General features: G+C 38.3%; 6 protein-coding genes across 6 annotated transcripts; 2 read left to right on the plus strand and 4 right to left on the minus strand.

Annotated features, from left to right (window-relative positions):
* Positions 1-411: 411 nt before the first annotated feature.
* On the minus strand, positions 412-1,786 carry GCK72_016835 (uncharacterized protein; the record flags this gene model as incomplete). The annotated part of the gene is made up of 4 exons (XM_003094376.2): positions 412-521; positions 573-750; positions 813-1,370; positions 1,625-1,786. The coding sequence occupies 4 exons, from the start codon at positions 1,784-1,786 to the stop codon at positions 412-414; spliced, it is 1,008 nt and encodes a 335-aa protein (XP_003094424.2).
* Positions 1,787-2,818: 1,032 nt separating this feature from the next.
* GCK72_016836 (uncharacterized protein) lies at positions 2,819-3,892 on the minus strand (the record flags this gene model as incomplete). The annotated part of the gene is made up of 2 exons (XM_053731724.1): positions 2,819-3,121; positions 3,758-3,892. 2 exons carry the CDS (start codon positions 3,890-3,892, stop codon positions 2,819-2,821), a joined length of 438 nt encoding a protein of 145 aa, XP_053580637.1.
* A 1,873-nt stretch (positions 3,893-5,765) lies between these two features.
* GCK72_016837 (uncharacterized protein) lies at positions 5,766-8,184 on the minus strand (the record flags this gene model as incomplete). Its single annotated transcript, XM_053731725.1, has 6 exons — positions 5,766-5,857; positions 5,903-6,080; positions 6,594-6,722; positions 6,960-7,227; positions 7,747-7,825; positions 7,878-8,184. The coding sequence occupies 6 exons, from the start codon at positions 8,182-8,184 to the stop codon at positions 5,766-5,768; spliced, it is 1,053 nt and encodes a 350-aa protein (XP_053580638.1).
* Positions 8,185-10,671: 2,487 nt separating this feature from the next.
* GCK72_016838 (uncharacterized protein) lies at positions 10,672-14,206 on the plus strand (the record flags this gene model as incomplete). The annotated part of the gene is made up of 10 exons (XM_003101587.2): positions 10,672-10,756; positions 10,810-11,023; positions 11,068-11,341; positions 11,590-11,767; positions 11,825-11,920; positions 13,245-13,323; positions 13,369-13,567; positions 13,614-13,817; positions 13,863-14,040; positions 14,088-14,206. The coding sequence occupies 10 exons, from the start codon at positions 10,672-10,674 to the stop codon at positions 14,204-14,206; spliced, it is 1,626 nt and encodes a 541-aa protein (XP_003101635.2).
* A 444-nt stretch (positions 14,207-14,650) lies between these two features.
* On the plus strand, positions 14,651-17,868 carry GCK72_016839 (uncharacterized protein; the record flags this gene model as incomplete). Its single annotated transcript, XM_053731726.1, has 13 exons — positions 14,651-14,713; positions 14,761-14,848; positions 15,188-15,266; positions 15,312-15,510; positions 15,566-15,769; positions 15,813-15,990; positions 16,048-16,165; positions 16,346-16,587; positions 16,904-16,982; positions 17,028-17,226; positions 17,287-17,487; positions 17,545-17,722; positions 17,768-17,868. 13 exons carry the CDS (start codon positions 14,651-14,653, stop codon positions 17,866-17,868), a joined length of 1,929 nt encoding a protein of 642 aa, XP_053580639.1.
* Positions 17,869-17,965: 97 nt separating this feature from the next.
* GCK72_016840 (uncharacterized protein) lies at positions 17,966-19,331 on the minus strand (the record flags this gene model as incomplete). The annotated part of the gene is made up of 5 exons (XM_053731727.1): positions 17,966-18,303; positions 18,352-18,443; positions 18,899-18,957; positions 19,006-19,226; positions 19,277-19,331. 5 exons carry the CDS (start codon positions 19,329-19,331, stop codon positions 17,966-17,968), a joined length of 765 nt encoding a protein of 254 aa, XP_053580640.1.
* Between the last annotated feature and the right edge of the window lie 814 nt (positions 19,332-20,145).

Raw genomic sequence — 20,145 nt, forward strand, 5'->3', positions numbered from 1 at the left:
GCATATCTCGAGAACATAAATAGCTGTCAAAAAGTTGTCAATTACAAAAATGAAGATCTAGGTTTGATCTACACAACAAATGTAAATTCGATTATATTGGACGCTTGCTCCTGTGCTTTTCAACCGTCCGTGCTACTTAGAAATGCAAAGTTCACTACCTAGACGTAATAGGAATAAACCGAAAAAGGACAAGTGCAAAGTTTTGTCTGTTATTTTTATTTCTGATAGTGAGAAAAGAAGTTTCTAGAAAATTGTCTACTAGGGGCTTGCTGGAGTCGGAAAACGTGAGGTCTACAATATTCGAAGAAAATTTTGGAATGGCTGAAAAGGTGAAGACGTGGGGATTTCAAATCTGGCATCATTTGATAAAAATAAATCAATTTCTGTACAGTATACATACAAAATGGAATCTCAAAGTTTAGTGGTCAGATTCTTAGTCGAAGTTGTGTTCTTCACAGTCTCCTTGCTCTCCTCTTTGTTCGCTCTCACCGCATACTTTTCCTTTGTGTTGTGCACCAACTCTGCAAAAAAAAAACTATTTTAAGCCCCGCCCCTATATCATCATGTCTCACTCTTAAAAGCTCTGCCATACTCCGAGACGCAACTCATCATAATCACCGAGTCCAACGCAGGATACACCGTGAAACCGCTCTGAATAATACAAGATGGAAAGCTCATTTCGAAATCGGCAAACGGAGCGTAGATCATGAAGAAGACGGGGCAGAAGAGGATGATAGTGGGTGCACTGATCTGGAATCTTATCTTATAAGATATTAGTCATTTGGGGGGGGGGGGGGGATTCTGATTCTGACCTGAATCACAAGCGCCCTAAAAAACTGCCGATGCAAACGTCTGTGTTGAGCCGAGAGCACTGCTAGCTTAGTCTTCATTCCAATATACATTTGATGCCCGCAGATTATTATAATGGAGTACTGTACCGTGGAGATCAAGGTCATAAGTGACAACCCATAGACATTCCGCCATCTGATATTATCCCCCTCGTAAGCAATCAGCCCCAACACAGGGATATCCGTTATATTCCGCTCATAGCGAAGGAGAATTTCATCTCCCAGATATTTCCTGCCAAAATCATCCATTGCAAAGAAGTGACCAACCGCAAACGCCCACAAGACACCGAAAAATGTGTAGTACCCAACCCAGATAAAATAATAGAAACCATAGAAATATCTGAGCTTCGGGGTGTCGAAAATCGCCCAGTAACGGTACATAAATTGGATGGCGAGTTGGCAGATAGTCGCTGAGTATAACCCGGTGTAGATACCCATCATCCATTCCATTGCGTAATTGGATAGACCCAATGGGCGGGAGAGACTGAAGTAGGTGAGGCTGGCGTTGTACGTGTGGAGGAACTGAAAATTTTACATGGTAGAATAGCCCGAGAATAGCTTTCCAATTTTGCATTTGACCACTTTTTACTATCTCTTCCTGGTGTTGAGATATAAGCGTTCAAAGATGGTAAGAGGGACTCGCTTCTCTGCGTCTCTTAGATCTCGATCTTCAAAGGCTTATATCTCAAAAGCGTGAATAGCTATCAAAAAGTTTTTAACTACAAAAATAAAGAGCTTCTTTTGATCTACACAACCAAAATCCCATCTAAACCAACCGTATGAAACAAGAACTCAAACGAGGCGAATACAAATCCCAACACCTGGAAGTTGACCAACAGGTATTTGTAGGATCCAAACTGCCTTTTGATATAGAATAGTGTCAGATAGACCAAAATAAAACCGAAGAATGCGTTGGAGAAGAATCCGAGATTTCCCATAAAAATGCAGAATTGTATGTACCGGAGATACGCGGCGCCCATATTTACTAAAATCTAGAGGGTTTTAGGTTTTAGACAAAAAGAACACAAAAACTGGTCATAAATTCAGAAGCTCGAGAAAAGTAACAACTAAACAGAAGCTGTAGGAGGAGAAGACGAGCCCCTTATCTCCACATTATTTCCGGTACGATGCTCCACGACACACGTGGGGCGGTGTGTCGGTTCTTCGATTTTTACACTTTTTCTTGATGAGCTTTTGGTAATGGAGTCTAGGGGACAGCTCGTGTTTTTTTGAGCTAGCAGAGAGTTGGTTAATGAGTTTAGATGGTCTTGGTGGGAAAGGTGTTGGGCAGTAGGACTCCGTATCTCAAGACGACGAATCAGGTCGCTACGCAGTTTAGTAGGCTGCTTGCAATGATGGGAATGTACTTTTGGTTTGCAATTACGCTCTACCGCACTTTTATCGAAAGGTCAATGATCGATAGGACTACAGATATACTCTGTATCTACAGTTCATGTCTTGAGTCGCTACGCAGCATCTGAAATCATGATAATGCGAAAGTGCGCTCTATTGCAAAGTCAGCGTAAACTCTGTTCACTAGTCCAATCACCCCTTGAGTCGCTACGCAGCGACCTTCTTTCTGTAAAAAGCTTTTGATTCTTTCTTTGGACTACTACTATTCACAGATCATTCACTAAGTCGCTACGCAACAAAAACTCAGCAAAAAAACTTGTTAGAGGTATAAATGGCTCTATCAGCGGTCTAATGCCCACTAGAATCTGAAAACCGCCCCATATCTCAAAGATCTCAGCCATATGTGATATCATGACAACACAATATTCTTCCTGAAGTTTCCGTCATTCTAACCTTCAAAAATGTTTACATAACTGTCAGAACCCCATTATTATAATATATTTTCTTCGTTTCATTTCTGCTCACTGTTTCTCAAAAAAGTAAGGACTTCTAACCTTATTAGTACGTCTTACTTTAATATATAAGAATCCAAAAATAGAAGAAAAAGATTCATTACATCAAACCATTCTCGTCGTTTGTATCGGATAGGCGACAAGATTCTGTATAGTGCAGACTGGAAATGAGATTTCCGGCGGGATGTATCTCTCGGGCACACACGTCGCCTTCATTGTCTTCCACACGTATTTAATAGCATTCCGGTAATCACAAACTATATAAAGAATGATGGCGATATCGATGGCTGGGTAGATGGCAAACGCGCTAAATAGGATTCCGGTGGGGAAGCTGAACTCGAGGTTGAACAGGGGGAGATAGATGATGACGATCATCGGGAGAAACAGAAGGAAGGTTGGGACTACTATCTGCAAAAAAGTAGATTCGTCATCAGGTCGAAAAAATGCAAAATTTTTAATAAATGACGTGACATATGTTTTTTTCGGTCTGCTTACTTTTTGAACTAATTCTGTTTTTAGAATTTCTGTTCTAGGTTCCGGGTTTCAAAAATAGGCTTAAAATAGGATTTCAATAAAAACTTTTTTTCGCAAAATTGACTTTTTTGACAGTTTGTAACTTTTCCAGATTTTGCACCAATTCTGAAATTTTACCTGGATTGCATAGATCAAATCTAGTTCTCCATTTTTGTAGTTGACAACTTTTCCATAGCTATTCACGCTTTCGATATATGCGCCTTCAAAAACTGGTAGAAAAAAGGAGGAGGGTGAGAGAGCGCAGACAGCGAGAGTGTCTGTTTTCTCTGCGCCTCTCCCTCTCCTTATGTAACCCTCAATTTTCGGAGCCCAATATCTCGAAAGGGTGGATAGCTATCAAAAAACTTTTAACTACAAAAATAGAGAGCTAGATTTTGTCTATACAACCAATACAAAACTTAAACTGTGGGATGACAATGGGCTGTATAACACATCTTCAAAGTTTTTCAACTTTTTTGACATTTATAACCAACCTGTAACACCAACGACTTAAAAAACTGTGTATGCAACCTCCGACTCGTCTCCGACAACATCGATATCTTCTCCTTCATGCCCGTACTCATCTTCCTTCCACAAAAACAAATAATCAAATATTGCATGCCAATAATCATCGTCATCTCCACAGTACACATCAAATTCTTCCATCTGACATCCCCGTTTCTAGTGTAGATCAAAGAAGTGAAGCTAGGTATAGATGAGAGTTCTAGGGAATAGTGTTGACGTACTCCTTGTCGGAAGTAGTCAAGAGAGTAGTCGTCATTTTCCAAGAAATGAAAAATCCCAATCGCCCAAATAGTTCCTATGAAAAGGCTGTAGAAGAACCAGATCGATATTCTCCATCCTTCGAACCATTTCATTTTATTGACACTAAATTCATAATCATTGAATAACCAGTAGATCAAAATGAGACTCACTCAAACAGCGCCCAGTACCTATACAAAAACTGTATAGCTATAAAGCATACTGTAGCACCGTAAATCCCGCAAAACAGGACTAAACCAATTTTCATCTCCTCGTTGGAAAATAAGGATGATGGATTGGTAAAGTATACAAAGCCAGCACTGTAGCTATGGATCATCTGGGAAAAAAAAAGAAAAAACCTCTTTTAGAAGGGCAGGAAAAAGGTTTACCGGATGAACTATATACTCAGAAGAGGAAAATGCAAAGCCCAGTATCGAAAAAGCAATCAATAAATTTCGATAAGAGCCGAAATCTCGTTTTACAAAATAAATCGTCAAAAATATGAATAAAAGTACCAATATTGATGTGGAGATGAATCCAAAGGCAGCAATTAACCTGGTTAGTTTATCCAGTTGGATAAATGGCATTTTCATTGAGGAATAAAAAATTTTTCTGTTATTCTCCTCAAGGATCGATACTAATCAAAATTAGTTGTCTAAAACTAAAGGGAAAAACAGATATGTGTATGTACGTATTCCAATTTCCGTTGACGATGATAATACGTAGTGATGTTACCTGGAAACAATATTATTAGTTGGGCCTAGTCTTGTGAGATATGGTTTTTTGAAAGTTTGTCTGTCTTGTACTTTTTGAGAGCTCGCCACCGAGTTTTTTGTTGTTGTATCGGTTAAAGTTTACTATGGTTGTGTAGATCAAGCCTAGCTCTCCATTTTTGTAGTTGACAACTTTTTGATAGCTATTCACGCTTTTGAGATGTGCACGTTTGAAAATAGGCACCCTAAAAGTAAGAGAAAGCGGAAGAAGGAGGAGACGCAGACAGCTAGAGTGTCTCGTTTCTCTGTGCCTTTCCTTCACTTAGTCTTTTCAGCAACTTGACTATGAACGTCTTAAATTAAGGAATCGACTTAGTTTTCGTTTTATTTTTTATTTTGAAAAATGTTGTTATTGCTGACTGAGTCATTTCCCGAAAAACCAATTTTCGACAGCCTGTAACTTGGTCAAATCTGATTCAAATCCAAAATTATTGTATGATTTGTATAGATCGAACCTAGATCTTTATTTTTGTTGTTGACAACTTTTTGATAGCTATTCACGCTTTCAAGATACACCGCTTTGAAGTTAGGTTCCTAGGCGAGAAGAGACCCAGAGAAGATAGACGCTCTCGTTGTCTGCGTCTCTCCCATAGAAATTCTAGGTTCATATCTTCAAAGTCGCATATCTCAAAAGCGTGAAAAGCTATCAAAAAGTTGTCAACTACAAAAATGAAGAACTGGTTTTGATCTACAAGAAAAATGTAAAAACTTTTATATTAAATAAAATGTAATAAAGTTACAACCTGTCAAACATCGTAACTTTTCAGTAAAATTTTTAAAAATGTAGTTCAACTTTTGATAAACTGAAACCAAGAAAAGTATGAAAACCACCAAAACAATGTAAAATTCCAAAAAAAGATATATATTTTCCTATCGCAGACTAATTTCCGTTACAAGTCCACAATAACACTATCCCCTCTCTTTCCCTTTACAAGATCTCAGACAAATTTATTGAAAAAGTACAAAAAAAGGTACAAAAAGTCTTTTATTTCAAATACCCAATTCTACGTTGTCCACCGAGACATCGCCGTACTTTCCGCCACATTTGTAACCCGCATTGCGCCGTGAACTGTCATTGAGACGCCTTCGAACATATCTGCAATAAAATTCGTTTTAGGATTTTCAGACCAAGTACACACACTTTTGATAGCATTTCGATAGTCCGTCAGGATACACATGACTATGATCGCATCCATAGCCGGGAAAAATGAGAAGGCGCTGAGCATCACACCGGATGGGAAGCGGAGTTGGAAATTGAATAGTGGAGTGTACATAAGGATGAAGACAGGCAGGAATAGTGTGATAGTGGGGACGAGGATCTGAATTAAAAAAAAAATTTTTGACGACAAAAACTCAATTTTAATAAAAGAAAAGTAACCAAAATAACCAAAAAAAAAGAGATTTTTCAAAACTTTGTTTTTGAAAATTGACTTTTTTGACAGTTTATAACTTTGACAGATTTTGCATCAATTCAAAATTTTTACATGAATTGTACAGATCTACTCTAGCTTTTCATTTTAGTAGTTGACAACTTTTCGATAGCTATTCATGCTTTCGAGATATGCGCCTTCAAAAATGGGTAGGTAGGAGGTGAAAGAGGAGGAACGTGAGAGAGCGCAGACAGCTAGAGTGTCTGCTTTCTCTGCGTCTCCCCATAGCGCCTTCAATTTTTGGATGGGCATATCTCGAAAGCGTAAATAGCTATCAAAAATCTTCCAAGTACAAAAATAGAGAGCTAGATTTTGTCTATACAACCAATATAAAATTTAAACTGTGGTATTCCAATGAGCAGAATGCCACGTTCAAATTTTAGTTTTCATAAAACTCCTTACCTGTAACACTAGCACCTTAAAAAACTGGGTGTGCAATTTTATCATAGAAGTGGAAAGCATTGAGACAGCCTGTTTGATTGTGACACTCATACGCCAACCGAACCCGATGATGAGGCCGTATTGGATCATCTGAAATTTGGTATAGTTTGGAAGGAAGAACTACTAAATTCATAAATTTAGTCGAACTATAGCTCAAAATGGCGTTCAATGAACAGACCATACTAAAATGATGACAACTACAAAATGAAAATGAAGAAATGTTTTTTGGTAGCCTCTCATTAAAGGCACATATCTCAAAAGCATGAATACCTATCAAAAAGTTGTCAACTACAAAAACGTAGAGCTATCTTTCATCTAAGCCCTTACCATAATCAACGTCATATTCAATATACACATCACATTAAACCATCTCAAATTATAATTCTTGTCGTACGCCACCACTGCACACATCGCAATATCTTCTATCCGTTTTCCATAATACTGTAGCATCTCATCTTGCATATACTCAGTTGCCACGTCATCCAAATGAGCAAATATTATAACTCCAAGTGCCCACTGGACACCAAAGTAAAAGGAATATGAAATCCAGATGAGGATTTTGAAACCACCGAAGAAGGTGGGGACCAGTTGGGGGCTAGAAATGCGAGGAGTTTATATAGTTATAGTTAGGCAGTGGTTTGCTTAATTTGTTTGAAACTTGGTTGGCTGTGTAGATCAAATCAAGAGCTACATTTTTGTAGTTTACCACTTTTTGATAGCTCTCATAGCTTTTAAGATACAACGCTTTGAAAATTGACTATAAAAAAGAAAACCGCAGAGAAACGAGAGACTCTAACTTCTCTGCGTATCTTTCCACCTCTCGAAATTCAGTTTTTTTTAAACTAAATTTTTTTTAAACTCAGAAAATGCCAACGATAACAACATTTTTTTGGTTTATAATTAAGATGCTTAAAAAACAAGAGTGAGAGAGAGACGCAGAGAAACGAGACACTCTAGCTTCTCTGCGTCTCTTTCCACCGCTTGTTTCTCATCATCCACCTTTAAAGGCCCATATCTCAAAAGCGTGAATAGCTATCAAAAAATTGTCAACTACAAAAATGAAGATATTGACTTGGACTACACAACACTGCCAAATTCAACATCTCAAACTTACTACACAATAGCCAGGAATCTATAGAAGAATTGAGCCGTCAAGAAGGAAATGGTAGCAGCGTAGAACCCAGTGTAGAATACTGAAAATACGAAACTTTTCAATTTCAAAACCATTTTTCCTGCTAAACTCACGCAAAAGCGTAAACGCCACCTCAGTAGACGCACTAAACGGGTGTGCCAAGCTAAACATGACAAATCCGACATTATAAGAATGGAATATCGGATTCACCGCTGCTTCGATGGCAGCTAGCCCAAAACCAAGCAAGGAGAACACTACCATATACCGTTTGTAGTTTTCGTAGTTAGTTCGGACAAAGAAAAAACTGAGGATAAGGAAAGTGGTGACTGCGATGATGGTGGAGAAGAATCCAACGGATGTGATCACTTTTGATAATGTCAACCATTTTGAGAAGACAATTGTTGTGGTGTTGGCAAGCATTTCGTATTATCTGAAAATAAAGTTACTATACACCGGATGTTCTTTAATTGCATTTATTCTCATTAGAATACATCTCTCTTATGTTTTCTCGCCTTTCTTTTTTTGTTCCGCTCTCTGCTAAAGGGGGTGGGGCCTTCACAGGTCTCCTGCGAAATCTGAAAAAGAAAATCACGTATGCACATATATATGTATATAAATGAGAAACTAGACTAGACTAAACCAAAAAAATGGAAGCTGAAATCGCAGAATTCGTATCATATTCTGCGTACTTTCTCACATTGTTATTCAACATCACTTTGATCTACTTGACTGCCTATCATACAAAACGGATATCGTTGACTTATCGACATATGATTATTGGTTTTGCACTTTTTGGTATCGGGTTTTCAAGTTTGGATATTGTGGTGAGACCGGTGAGTTATTTAGAAAAAAGTCCAAAAAATTCCATTTTTTGATTAAAAAATGCTCAACTTTGAAGGCTTGAAAACTTTGTTAAATCAAGGTTTGGTAGAGAACTAAAATATGAGTTTTGTAGATCAGATCTAGACCTATATTTTTGTAATTGAAAACTATTTGATATCTCTTTACACTCTTGAGATATGCGTCTTTAAAAATAGACACTTAGTAGCGCACGAGGAAGAGAGCGGAGACAGCTAGAGTGTCTGGCTTCTCTGCGTCTCTCTCTTACTCTTTCCGTGTCAATAAAAAAGGCGAGGGGAGTAACAATAAGCCGAAAATTAAAAATTATTGTTTCTTAACTTGGTAGATTGAGCTATGTCAAAACAGCATCTAAAAAAGTTCAAAATTATCCAAAATCGTTGAAAAAAAACCCCAACTTTGAAGGCTTGTAACTTTGTTAAATCAAGGTTTGGTAGAGAACTAAAATATGAATTTTGTAGATCAGATCTAGACCTATATTTTTGTAATTGAAAACTATTTGATATCTCTTTACACTCTTGAGATATGCGCCTTTAAAAATAGACACTTAGTAGCGCACGAGGAAGAGAGCGGAGACAGCTAGAGTGTCTGCCTTCTCTGCGTCTCTCCCTCCTCTCTCTCTCTCTCTTACATCCCGAAACTTTAAAGGGACATATATCATGAACTTGCAGACCTATCGAAAAACTGTAAACTGCAAAAATAAATATCATGACTTGGTTCATTAAATGAAAGACTGAGACGGATTCTTTAAAATCTCAATTTTTTAAAATCTGATGATTCTTTTCTCTGAAAGACATCCAGGAAGTGTACTTTCAGATACAAATAATTTAAAAAAATGCCCTTATTTCACAAAATGAATCAGAACATGTCTAGGTAAAAGATTTAGCCAAAAGATCACTATTTTTCCAGTTGTTTGCAAGACAAGGATACAAATTTTTCAGATTTTGAATGAATTTTCAGGTAAATAAACTGAACACCAAATGAACAACAAAGTATCACATAGTATTTTCTTCTAAACAGACAAAAATTGAGAATCAGAACGAAAACAAGTCAACCGTTATAGCAATGACGCATATTTTTTCGGGACAGTAGGTTTACTGATGATCTTTGAAAGGTGGAAAGGGGAAATAATTAAAAAACAAAATATTACGTTAGTGTGTGATATGTCTGTGTGGATTCAACCATGATAGGATGTGTGATTTTGTGATTTTCAATTTTTGGTTAGTTAGTATTGGGTTCCAAGATGGATCTGAAAAAAATTACCTGAAGTTTCAATGCCTGTAACTTTTTTATTTTCATTCCAAATTAAAAAAAAATTACATTGACTGTGTAGTCCAAGGCAAGACCTTCATTTTTGCAATTGACAACTTTTTGATAGATATTCACACTTTCTAGATATGCGCCTTTAAAGAAACATAAGTTATTGGGGGAGAGGGGAGAGGGAGAGAGGGGAGACGCAGACGGTTAGAGTGTCTCGCTTCTCTGCGTCTCTCTCTCCGTACCTCAACATCTTCAAACCATTGTATCTCGAAAGCGTGAATCGCTATCAAAAAGTTGTCAACTACAAAAATGAAGAACTGGAGTTGATCTACAAGAAAAATGGAAAAATTTATATTTTGAGTGAAATATGACAAAGTTACAATCTGTGAAACAACTTTGATTCAGTTGTTTTCTGTGTGTTCAGCACCTTCTTTTTCGTGATGAATGAAACCGATCGTTTCAAAATATCCTAGTTTCGAACTGCCAATGCCTTGATAGAAACCGTTTTTTTTTAATGCACAAGTCCGACTCCTTATTTCCGATTTTCTGCATTGTGATCTGTCGAACTAAGGATTCGTCGAATCCCTAATAGTCCGTAAATGCGCTACACCGTACCAGACACTCCGTAAACGCGCTCTACCGCATACTATCTCTTTAGAGTACGCAACCGCTCGTTTTCCCAATCGGAATACATTAACCGCGCTTCATCTTACACTTCAAAACACAACCGATGTTTTCTGGTGTCTAGCACAACAATCTAAATGCCACCACTTTACGATTCTTCAGATAATGCACTCATACAACGGCTGTTTCCTCTACTTCAGTCTCGAGGGAGTCTTCCGCTCCTCCAAAAACATCACCGAAATTTTATTGGGTACCAATACCACCCTGGACAACATTTTCTTTATAATGAAATTTTTCTTCCAGCAATCTACTCAGCGGTCTACTCCTCTATCCTCTCGTTCCTGACAATCCAATACATGTTCCGAACGTGTCTTGTCATGAAACCCCGTCTGGTAGAATATTTCCAAGGATGGCGATGTGTGTTCTGGTTGGGTTATGTTTTCGTCTTCGGATTCGCTTGGGGATTCATAACCTATGTCTACGCCTACCCAGATGATTATGCCAGGGAGTATGTCAGGTATATTAGATGGCCACGTCACTTTCAAATAATAAAAATTCCAGAAGCGAGATGTATGAACAATACGAAGTGCATTCCAACGACGTCCCGTTATTTGTGCTTTTAGCTTACGGGGAACGTAATAATACGAAATTTGTGAGATTTCAAAGTCTCATTTGCATTTTTGGGGATATGGGAATTATGACGCTACAGTATGCCATTATGATGATTTGCGGGTTTTTGTTGTATAAAAAAATCTCGAATGATCTGAAGGAGGCGACGGCGATGACGGCGTACAGTCAAGTGCAGAAACAGTTTTTCAAGGCGTTGTTGTATCAGGTTGGTTGGGAATGAATAGGGGACATGATGAACACAAGTTGTTGAAAAAAACACAAGTTGTTGAAAAAAACACAAGTTGTTGAAATTTCCACAAGTTGTGGAAACACAAACACACACACACACTTCACACGAATATTTCACACGAGCTTAATAATCCAAAAACCCACAACTTGTTGAAATTGAAAAAAAAACACAAGTTGTGTACAAAAACACACGCTCCTGTTCCGATCCTATCTCAACTTTTCCAGCTCCTCGCCCCATCTCTCCTGGTTCATCTCCCCGCGGTCCCCCTTTTCTTCGCCCCATTTTTCGACATGAAATTCAGTTTTCGGACCCGCGTCGTTGTCTACTTTTTTAGTGTCTATCCACTTCTGGACAGTCTTATTTTGTTCATTGTGGTGTCCGATTATAAGCATGCTGTGAGAAGTAAGTACTTTCTAGAACTTACGGTTTCAAAACGTCCTATATCAGATGTCTTTTCAGAGATCATTGCCAACCGTGCTGTCCAGGTACTCTCCCTTCTGAATGTCGCGTCGGTGGCACCCACGACAAGTACCACGCGTTACAGAGTGGCGGAAGGTGTTCTTTAATAATACTAGATATATGTGTATATATATATTTAATTTCCGTAATAACCCCACACAATAAAATGTTTTTCATTATCCCTACCCACGTGTCGGCTTCCGACTTCCGACTTCCGGAAAAGGAACATTTCACGTCCAGGGATTTTCAAGAGTCGTACTCAAAACCAAAACTGATGTGACATAATTACATAAAGGTAATTAAGGATGGGTACCAGCGTTGCATGGAATTTTGACTTCTGAAGGGGGAAATTAACCTCTATAAGGCAATATCACTTCTGACTTCCGGATACAAAAATCCGCTCTCCGGATAAGGAAATTTCACTTTCAAGCAACTCTGATATGTACCAATTCTGAATGCTACAATAATCGATAGCTGTGATTTTCGTCCATTCTTCGACATCCAATACAGTTTTCACGCCGGTACCTTGATCTACGAAAAAAGTAAAACAGGATTTCAGGATTCCTGAAAGAGTCGTCAAATAACATCTACGTCAATTTGTCCGGAGAATATGAATCATGTCCTGCGATACAAAAAAAATAAAAACAATAATCTGTCTGACTCTGAAACGACTTTAAAACCAAAGCGAAAACCAATTTCATTTCATTCTTCGTTCAAAAAAAATGATTTTTGAACTACCCCCTCTGCCAAATAACATTATTAAACTATTCTGTGTTATCACGGTGTTTCTTAACACATCTTTGATCTACATGACACTTTACCATACCAAGCAGATTGTGGGCACCTATCGGAAGATGTTAATCACGTTTGCCGTGTATTGTATTGTATTTTCCATTGTCGACACTTTTGTGGAGGCGGTAAAATATCAATTTTGAAAATAATTATTGAAAGAAATTCAGTTCAGATATTCCATTCTTATAACGGTTGCTTCATTTATTTTACGTTGGCCAGCACTTTCGGGGGTTCCAAGAGAGCAGGGGAGATTGGACTGCGTAAGTGAAAAATCTAGTCATTGTGTAGTGTGACAATATTGATTTATATTGGACGTGTAGAACAAAACCAGGGCTACATTTTTGTAGTTAAAAGCTTTTAGATAGCTCTTCACGCTGTTGAGATATACGTTGTCAAAAGTAGGCGCCGTTATAGAGCGCGGAGGAAGGGGAGACGCAGAGAAAGCAGACACTCTCGCTGTCTCCGCTCTCTCTCTCTCTTCCGCGCCCGTTTTAGCTGCCAATCTTCAGAGGCGAATATCTCGAAAGCGTGACTAGCTATCAAAAATTTGTCAATTACAGAAATGTAGCCCTTGATTTGATCTACACAGCCGATGCAATTTCGTCCTACTGACGTTAATAATTTTTAGTAGTCTACTGTGGAGTGTACTCAACGATTCTTGCTTCTCTGGCAGTCCAATTTTTCTATCGAGCCTGTGCTATTGCTGCGTGAGTATTGAATAAGTCGAATAACTAGAAGGAAAATAATTCCAGACCAAACTACGTCAAATATTTCAACGGCTGGAACTACATTTTTTGTATTTTGTACTCGATGATTTGTGGTATCGGGTGGCCCCTCACCACTACTATAGCCTCTCCGGATGAAATGACTGATGCCTATTTGAAGGACGAAATACTTTCGAAATATGGTGTCCCAGTCAAGGATGTGGCAAATTTTGCAGTTCTTGCTTATGTAAGATTGTGCTTTTCTTATCGAATGAAAAACGTTTACATTTCAGAACGGCGAAGGCGAGTCAAAAACACTGCGCTGGAACAGTGTCGCTTGCATCTTAACAGTCTCATCACTGTTAAGTTTTCAGTATATGGTTATGTTGATAAGTGGGATGTTGGTCTACCGGGAGATTCAAAAGAAATCGAGATGCTCGCAATCTAGTAAACACGAAAAGTTGCAGAAACAGGTTTTTGTGGCTCTGGTTTATCAGGTTTGTATCGGTGTGTGTTCTTTTCAACAACTTGTGTTTTTCCAGGTCGCCGCGCCAACCATCTTCATCCAACTTCCCTCGTTTATCGTCCTAACCATTCCATTCCTTGACCTCCAGTTCAGTTTTCGTGGCTCCATCATAATCTACGGATATTGCACATACCCATTCGTCGATTTTCTGATAATTCTCAAAGTTATAACAGAATACCGTAATGCATATAAACGTGAGAATATTTTTTTTCGAACGCACCTTCTCAAACTATTCTTTCAGGATTTCTGATAAAAGTGGCCAATCGATTCACCGAATTCTTGGGATACAATATACCACCAACAACAACTGTAGCTCACTCGACAACTGTTAGCAGGACGTTGGCAAAAAGTGCAACGTAACCACACGTTACAATAATAGAGTGCCTGAAGGTTTTATTTAATAATAGCTCAATTTGTATATATCTTTTAATTTCCGTTAACCACCAAACAATAAAAACATTTTTTTATTATCCCTACCCACGTTTCGGCTTCCGACTTCTGATCATCAAAATCTCAAGAAATGCACCACGTCAACAATTATTAAGAATCCGAAGAAAATGAATCATGTCCTCAGATACAATAAAAGTGAATAACAAAAATCTCATGTCTGACTCCAAGAAGACTTTAAAACCAAAACGAAAACCAATTTCATTTCATTCCTCCCTATCAAAAATGATTTTTGAACTACCTTCTGTTCCCACCAATATCGTTAAACTATTCTGTGTTATTACGGTGTTCTTTAACTCATCTTTGATCTACATGACACTTTTTCATACCAAGCAGATTGTGGGCACCTATCGAAAAATGATAATCACTTTTGCCACCTATTGTATTGCGTTTTCCCTGGTGGACGCTTTTGTGGAAGCGGTAAGAAAACCATTTTCGAAATGATTTTTCAAAGAAATTCAGTTCAGATATTTCATTCTTACAACGGTTGTTTCATTTATTTTACGTTGAGCACCACATTCGGGGGATCCAAGAGAGCCGGGGAGATTGGACTTTGTAAGTGAAAAATCTAGAAGGAAAACTTTTTTGAATTTATAATGGTTGTGTAGATCAAAACTAGGACTACATTTTTGTTGTTGGAAATTTTTTGATTGCTACTCATACTTTTGAGGTAAATGTTGTCAAAAGTAGACGACCGAAAGTTTTAGAGCGCGGGGAAGGGGAGACGCAGAGAAAGCAGACACTCTTGCTGTCTGCGCTCTCCCTCTCTCACCCATCATTTAGTAGCCCAACTTTAAAAGCTTATATCTCGAAAGCGTGACTAGCTATCAAAAAGTTGTCAACTACAAAAATGTAGCCGATGATACGATCTAAACAGCCAATATATTTTTACAGTAGTCTACTGTGGAGTCTACTCAACAATTCTTGCTTCACTGGCAGTCCAATTTTTCTATCGAGCCGTTGTTATTGCTGCGTGAGTTTTGAACAAGACGCAACAAGAAAATTTGAATGATTCCAGTCCAAACTACGTCAAATATTTTAACGGGTGGAACTACATTTTTTGTATTTTGTACGCAATAATTTGTGGTATCGCGTGGCCCCTCAACGTTTCTTTAACGTATCCGGATGAGATGACCGATGCCTATATGAAGGAGGAAATGCTTTCGAATTATGGAGTCAAAGTCAAGGATGTAGCAAATTATGTAGTTCTTGCTTATGTGAGATTTTTAAGATTGTGGTTTTCATAATTCGAAAAAATGTTTTCCATTTCAGAACGGAGAAGGCGAGTCGAAAACACTGCGCTGGAACAGTGTCGCTTGCATCTTATCGGTCTCATCACTGTTAAGTTTTCAGTATATGGTTATGTTGATAAGTGGGATATTGGTGTATAGGGAGATTCAAAGGAAATCGAGATGCTCGGAGTCTAGTAAACACGAAAAGTTGCAGAAACAGGTTTTTGTGGCGTTGGTTTATCAGGTGTGTGTTGGTGTGTGTTTTGGAACAACCTGTGTTTTTCCAGGTCGCCGCGCCAACCATCTTTATCCAACTTCCCTCGTTCATCGTGCTCACCATTCCATTCCTTGACCTCAAGTTCAGTTTTCGTGGCGCCATTATAATCTACGGATATTGCACATACCCATTTGTCGATTTTCTGATTATTCTCAAAGTTATTACAGAATACCGGAATGCATATAAACGTGAGAATCTCTGATCTGTATTTTCATCAAGCGCACTTTCTCAAACTATTCTTTCAGGATTTCTGATAAAGTTGGCCAACAGATTCATCGAAATTTTGGGATATGAGATGCCAACAACAGTAGCTCCCTCGACAACTGCTGCTACTATTAGTAGGACGTTGGCAAGAAGTGGAACGTAATTATTTTGCTATTTATGATAAAGTAATACCTATATCTATCCGTCTAACTATACAACAACATGATACAATAATTTCCTCTTCGACTACAGCGCCACACTGAAAAAACAAATCTCATCTCATTCAGATAAAAACATGGGTATCGAATTCTCATCTTTCTCTGATAACTTTTTCTCCAGACTGTTCTATGTTATCACGGTGTTCCTTAACACATCTTTGATTCACTTGACCCTTTTCCATACCAAACAAATTGTGGGCACTTATCGAAAGATGATAGTCACTTTTGCGTTAATTGGCATTGCATTTTCTACGTTGGATATGTTGGTGAGACCGTTATTTCATTCTTACAACGGTTGCTTCATTTATTTCACGTTGGGCAGCACATTCAGAAGTTCTAAGCGAGTAGCAGAGTTTGGACTTTGTAAGTGAAAAATCTAAGAGAGTCACTGTAATAAGTTTATATTGGATGCGTAGATCAAAACCAGGACTATATTTTTGTAGTTAGAAATTTTTTGATAGCTATTCACGTTTTCGAAATATCCGTCTTTAAATTTGGGTTACGGAACGAGGTGTGAAAGAGAGCGCAGACAGCGAGAGTGTCTGCTTTTTTTTTGGTCGCCTGAATTTGACTGCGTTTATCTCGAAAACGGGAACAGCTATCAAAAAGTTGTCAACTACAAAAATGTAGCCCTGGTTTTGATCTACACAGCCAATATAAATTCACCCTAATCTTCCAGTAATCTACTCCGCTTTCTACTCGATGATTCTTGCCTTCCTCGCTGTTCAATTTCTATACAGAGCTTGTGTGATATCTAAGTGAGCCCACCCCACCCATCCGGCTTCAAATAAAAACTTTCCCAGACCGTACTGGACCAAATATTTCGACGGATGGAAGTACATCTTCTGGCTATTCTACACATTTCTGGGCGGGCTGTTGTGGTCCCTGGCATCCACTCTCACTTTCCCTGATGAAGCCACGTTGAGCTACATGAGAAATGAAATACTTCAAAACTATGGAGTAGAGATCAAAAATGTGCCGCATTTTGCGGTACTGGCATATGTAAGCACTTAATAAAGATTAATAAAAACATTCTGATTCTAAAAAAAGAAAAAGTTTCAGAACGGCGAAGGCCCCCTCAAAACAATCCGCTGGAATAGTTTAGTCTGCATCGGCTGTGTCTCTGCTATCCTAGTTTTTCAATATTCTATTATGCTGGTTTCTGGAATTATCATGTATCGAAAAACCCAAGGAAAGCTCACCGCCACGTCATCTGAACAAGAGAGGATGCAGCGTCAGTTTTTCAATGCGTTGATTCTCCAGGTTCCGTTTTCATAATGAACATTTCATTCGATTTTCATTAGAGCGCACTTGCTTTAGGTCGCCGCGCCCACCATCTTCTTCCAACTCCCTGGATTCGTTGTCTTGGTTTTCCCATTTTTCGACTTCAAACTAAGTTTTCACTCCGGAATTGTGACCTTGGGATTTAATGCGTATCCAATGGTGGACACTTTGATTGTGCTGAAAGTCGTCACAGAGTACAAGAACGCTTATAAACGTGCGAATCGTCATTTCTGCTTTTGAAAAGTAATAAGAATTTCAGGTTTTATACAAAGTTTTGCCAAGGATTGCATCGAATTCCTTGGAGGGGATACACCGAGGAACCCACCGGCAACTGTCACAAATGCCTTGGCCAAACTTTGATTTTTTTTGTTTGTGAAATAAATATATTGCAAGATGATTTTACCAAGGTGCTCCCTGTTCGGAAAACTCTTCAACTTTATTCACGTAAAAAAATTCTTCAAGCTCCCATATCCAAAATGTCATTCCATATCTCTTTTCCATACATTTTAATATTGGGTGCCTCCTTCCCGGCCATTTCCCTTGAATACTCTTGCCTCATCACTTCATTTTCCTGCTCCTTAACTTGCTCCTTCACCTTCCTCTGAAACTCTCTCATTTCCCATTTTTGAATCGATTCTCGATATTCTTCAGTCTCTTTTTCCAGCTCCAACTCGAATAGCCTATCCTCCCACCATCGCTGAAACCCGGCGTACCACATCGTATCGATTATAATAACGAGGGCGAGAGCACCAAGGGAGCCAGCGATAACAAGGTGCCAGTGGTTGGAAGGGACTTCTGAAATACCGTAATGGTTTATGTGTGCAGTAGAGCGTAGATGCATACTCTCTTCCCCGATACGAAGATCAAAATAGTCCGGGCTACATGGATCGATGTGGTGGCCAGCGGTGTCGAGGAAATCTCGGAAGTTTTGAAATCTGAGATTTTTCCGTTTTTGAGATAGGCGTTTTTAAAGATTGGAGAGAGAGAGACGCAGAGAAGCTAGGCACTCGCGCTTCTCTGCGTCTCTCACATCGAAAAGTTTCTGAAAAGTTGACTTTTTTGACAGTTTGTAACTTTGACAGTTTTCGCACCAATTTTGAAATTTCACCAGGATTGTGTAGATCAAATCCAGTTCTTCATTTTTGTAGTTGATAACTTTTTGATAGCTCTTCACGCTTTCGAGATATGCGCCTTCAAACATGGGTAGGTAGGAGGTGAAAGAGGAGGAGAGTAAGAGAGCGCAGACAGCTAGAGTGTCTGCTTTCTCTGCGTCTCTCACCTCTGACTACCTATCTTTAAAGGCGCGTATCTCAAAAGCGTGAATAGCTATCAAAAAACTTCCAACTACAAAAATGTAGCTCTATTTTTGATCTACACAATCAATACTCACGCCGTACTATTTTTTCTCATTTGAATCGGAAAGTTGTCGTTCCAAAAGCTGACTAGCGGCTGCAATTTTTTATACTTTCTCAATTTGATTCCCTCCCAATAGCTTACCATAGTCCCATTGATAATTCTCAAGTCTGCAAACTCGAAAGATCTCAAAAACGGATTATTCTCAAATTTCAGAAGTGGGCCATCAGAAGGGCTAGCAGCCAAATATTGGAGGGATCTCATGACAGAAAATTGAGTAAAATAGTTCTTCCGGATAATTATTCCATTATTCACTCGTTTGATGGAAGCTAGTTTTCTGCCAATAGCGTTTTGGCGAGTGAGTTCTGAAAATTGTTCAGTGGAGCGCGTTTGCGTGACAGTCGGATAAGCTTACCATAATGAAAATCTTCAATCACCAACGGATACCCAATCACTTCCTCACATCCCATCGGTAGATGTTCCACTTTTCCACCGTAACATACTAAAAAAATTCAGTGAAAATTAAAGAATACTGTCGTGTACTCCACGTGGACAAGTTGAATTTTCAGATTGGAATTTTCGGTGGTTTTTCATGGATTTTTATGATTGTTGAATAAAAATACAGAAAAATGGGCTTGAAATCTATTTTAACAAGAAAAAACCTATAAAAAACAACGAAAATCAAAGAAAAACTGACAGCGAAAAAAATCGTGTCGTGTAGTTCACGTGGACAAGTTGAATTTTCAGTTTTGCACTTTTGCGTGGTTTTTTACTGACTTTTATGGTTTTTTAGCGTTCTTTTCATGAAAATCAGTCAATAATCACTTTTTCCGAACAAAAATCACTAGAAAACATCAAAACTGAGCAAAAACTAAAAATCGTCGTGTAGTTCACGTGGACAAGGCGAAATTTTCAGTTATGAATTTTTGATGGATTTTCAGCGATTTTTATGACTTTCTGAAAGAAAATTAGGAAAGAAATTTAGGAAAATAGGTTTAAAATCTATTTTTACGAGAAAAAACTATCAAAAACGATGAAAATCAATAAATGTTGTCGTGTACTTCACGTGAACAAGTGAAAACTCACATTTTGAATAGCTCGAGTCAGCAAAGACATAGAAAACTTGATATAAGAGTAACAGATACATGTTTTGAAAGAAAATGAATTCGAATTCTAAAAAAAAATTGAAAAATGAAATTCCACGTGGTGAGCCTTTAAAAAATCGATGATAAAAATCGATGACGTGAAAAATTTGATTCAAAAAAAATTGGAAAAAAAAGTTAT

This window comes from Caenorhabditis remanei, chromosome V, assembly GCF_010183535.1.
Source record: "Caenorhabditis remanei strain PX506 chromosome V, whole genome shotgun sequence".
Lineage (NCBI taxonomy): Eukaryota > Metazoa > Nematoda > Chromadorea > Rhabditida > Rhabditidae > Caenorhabditis > Caenorhabditis remanei.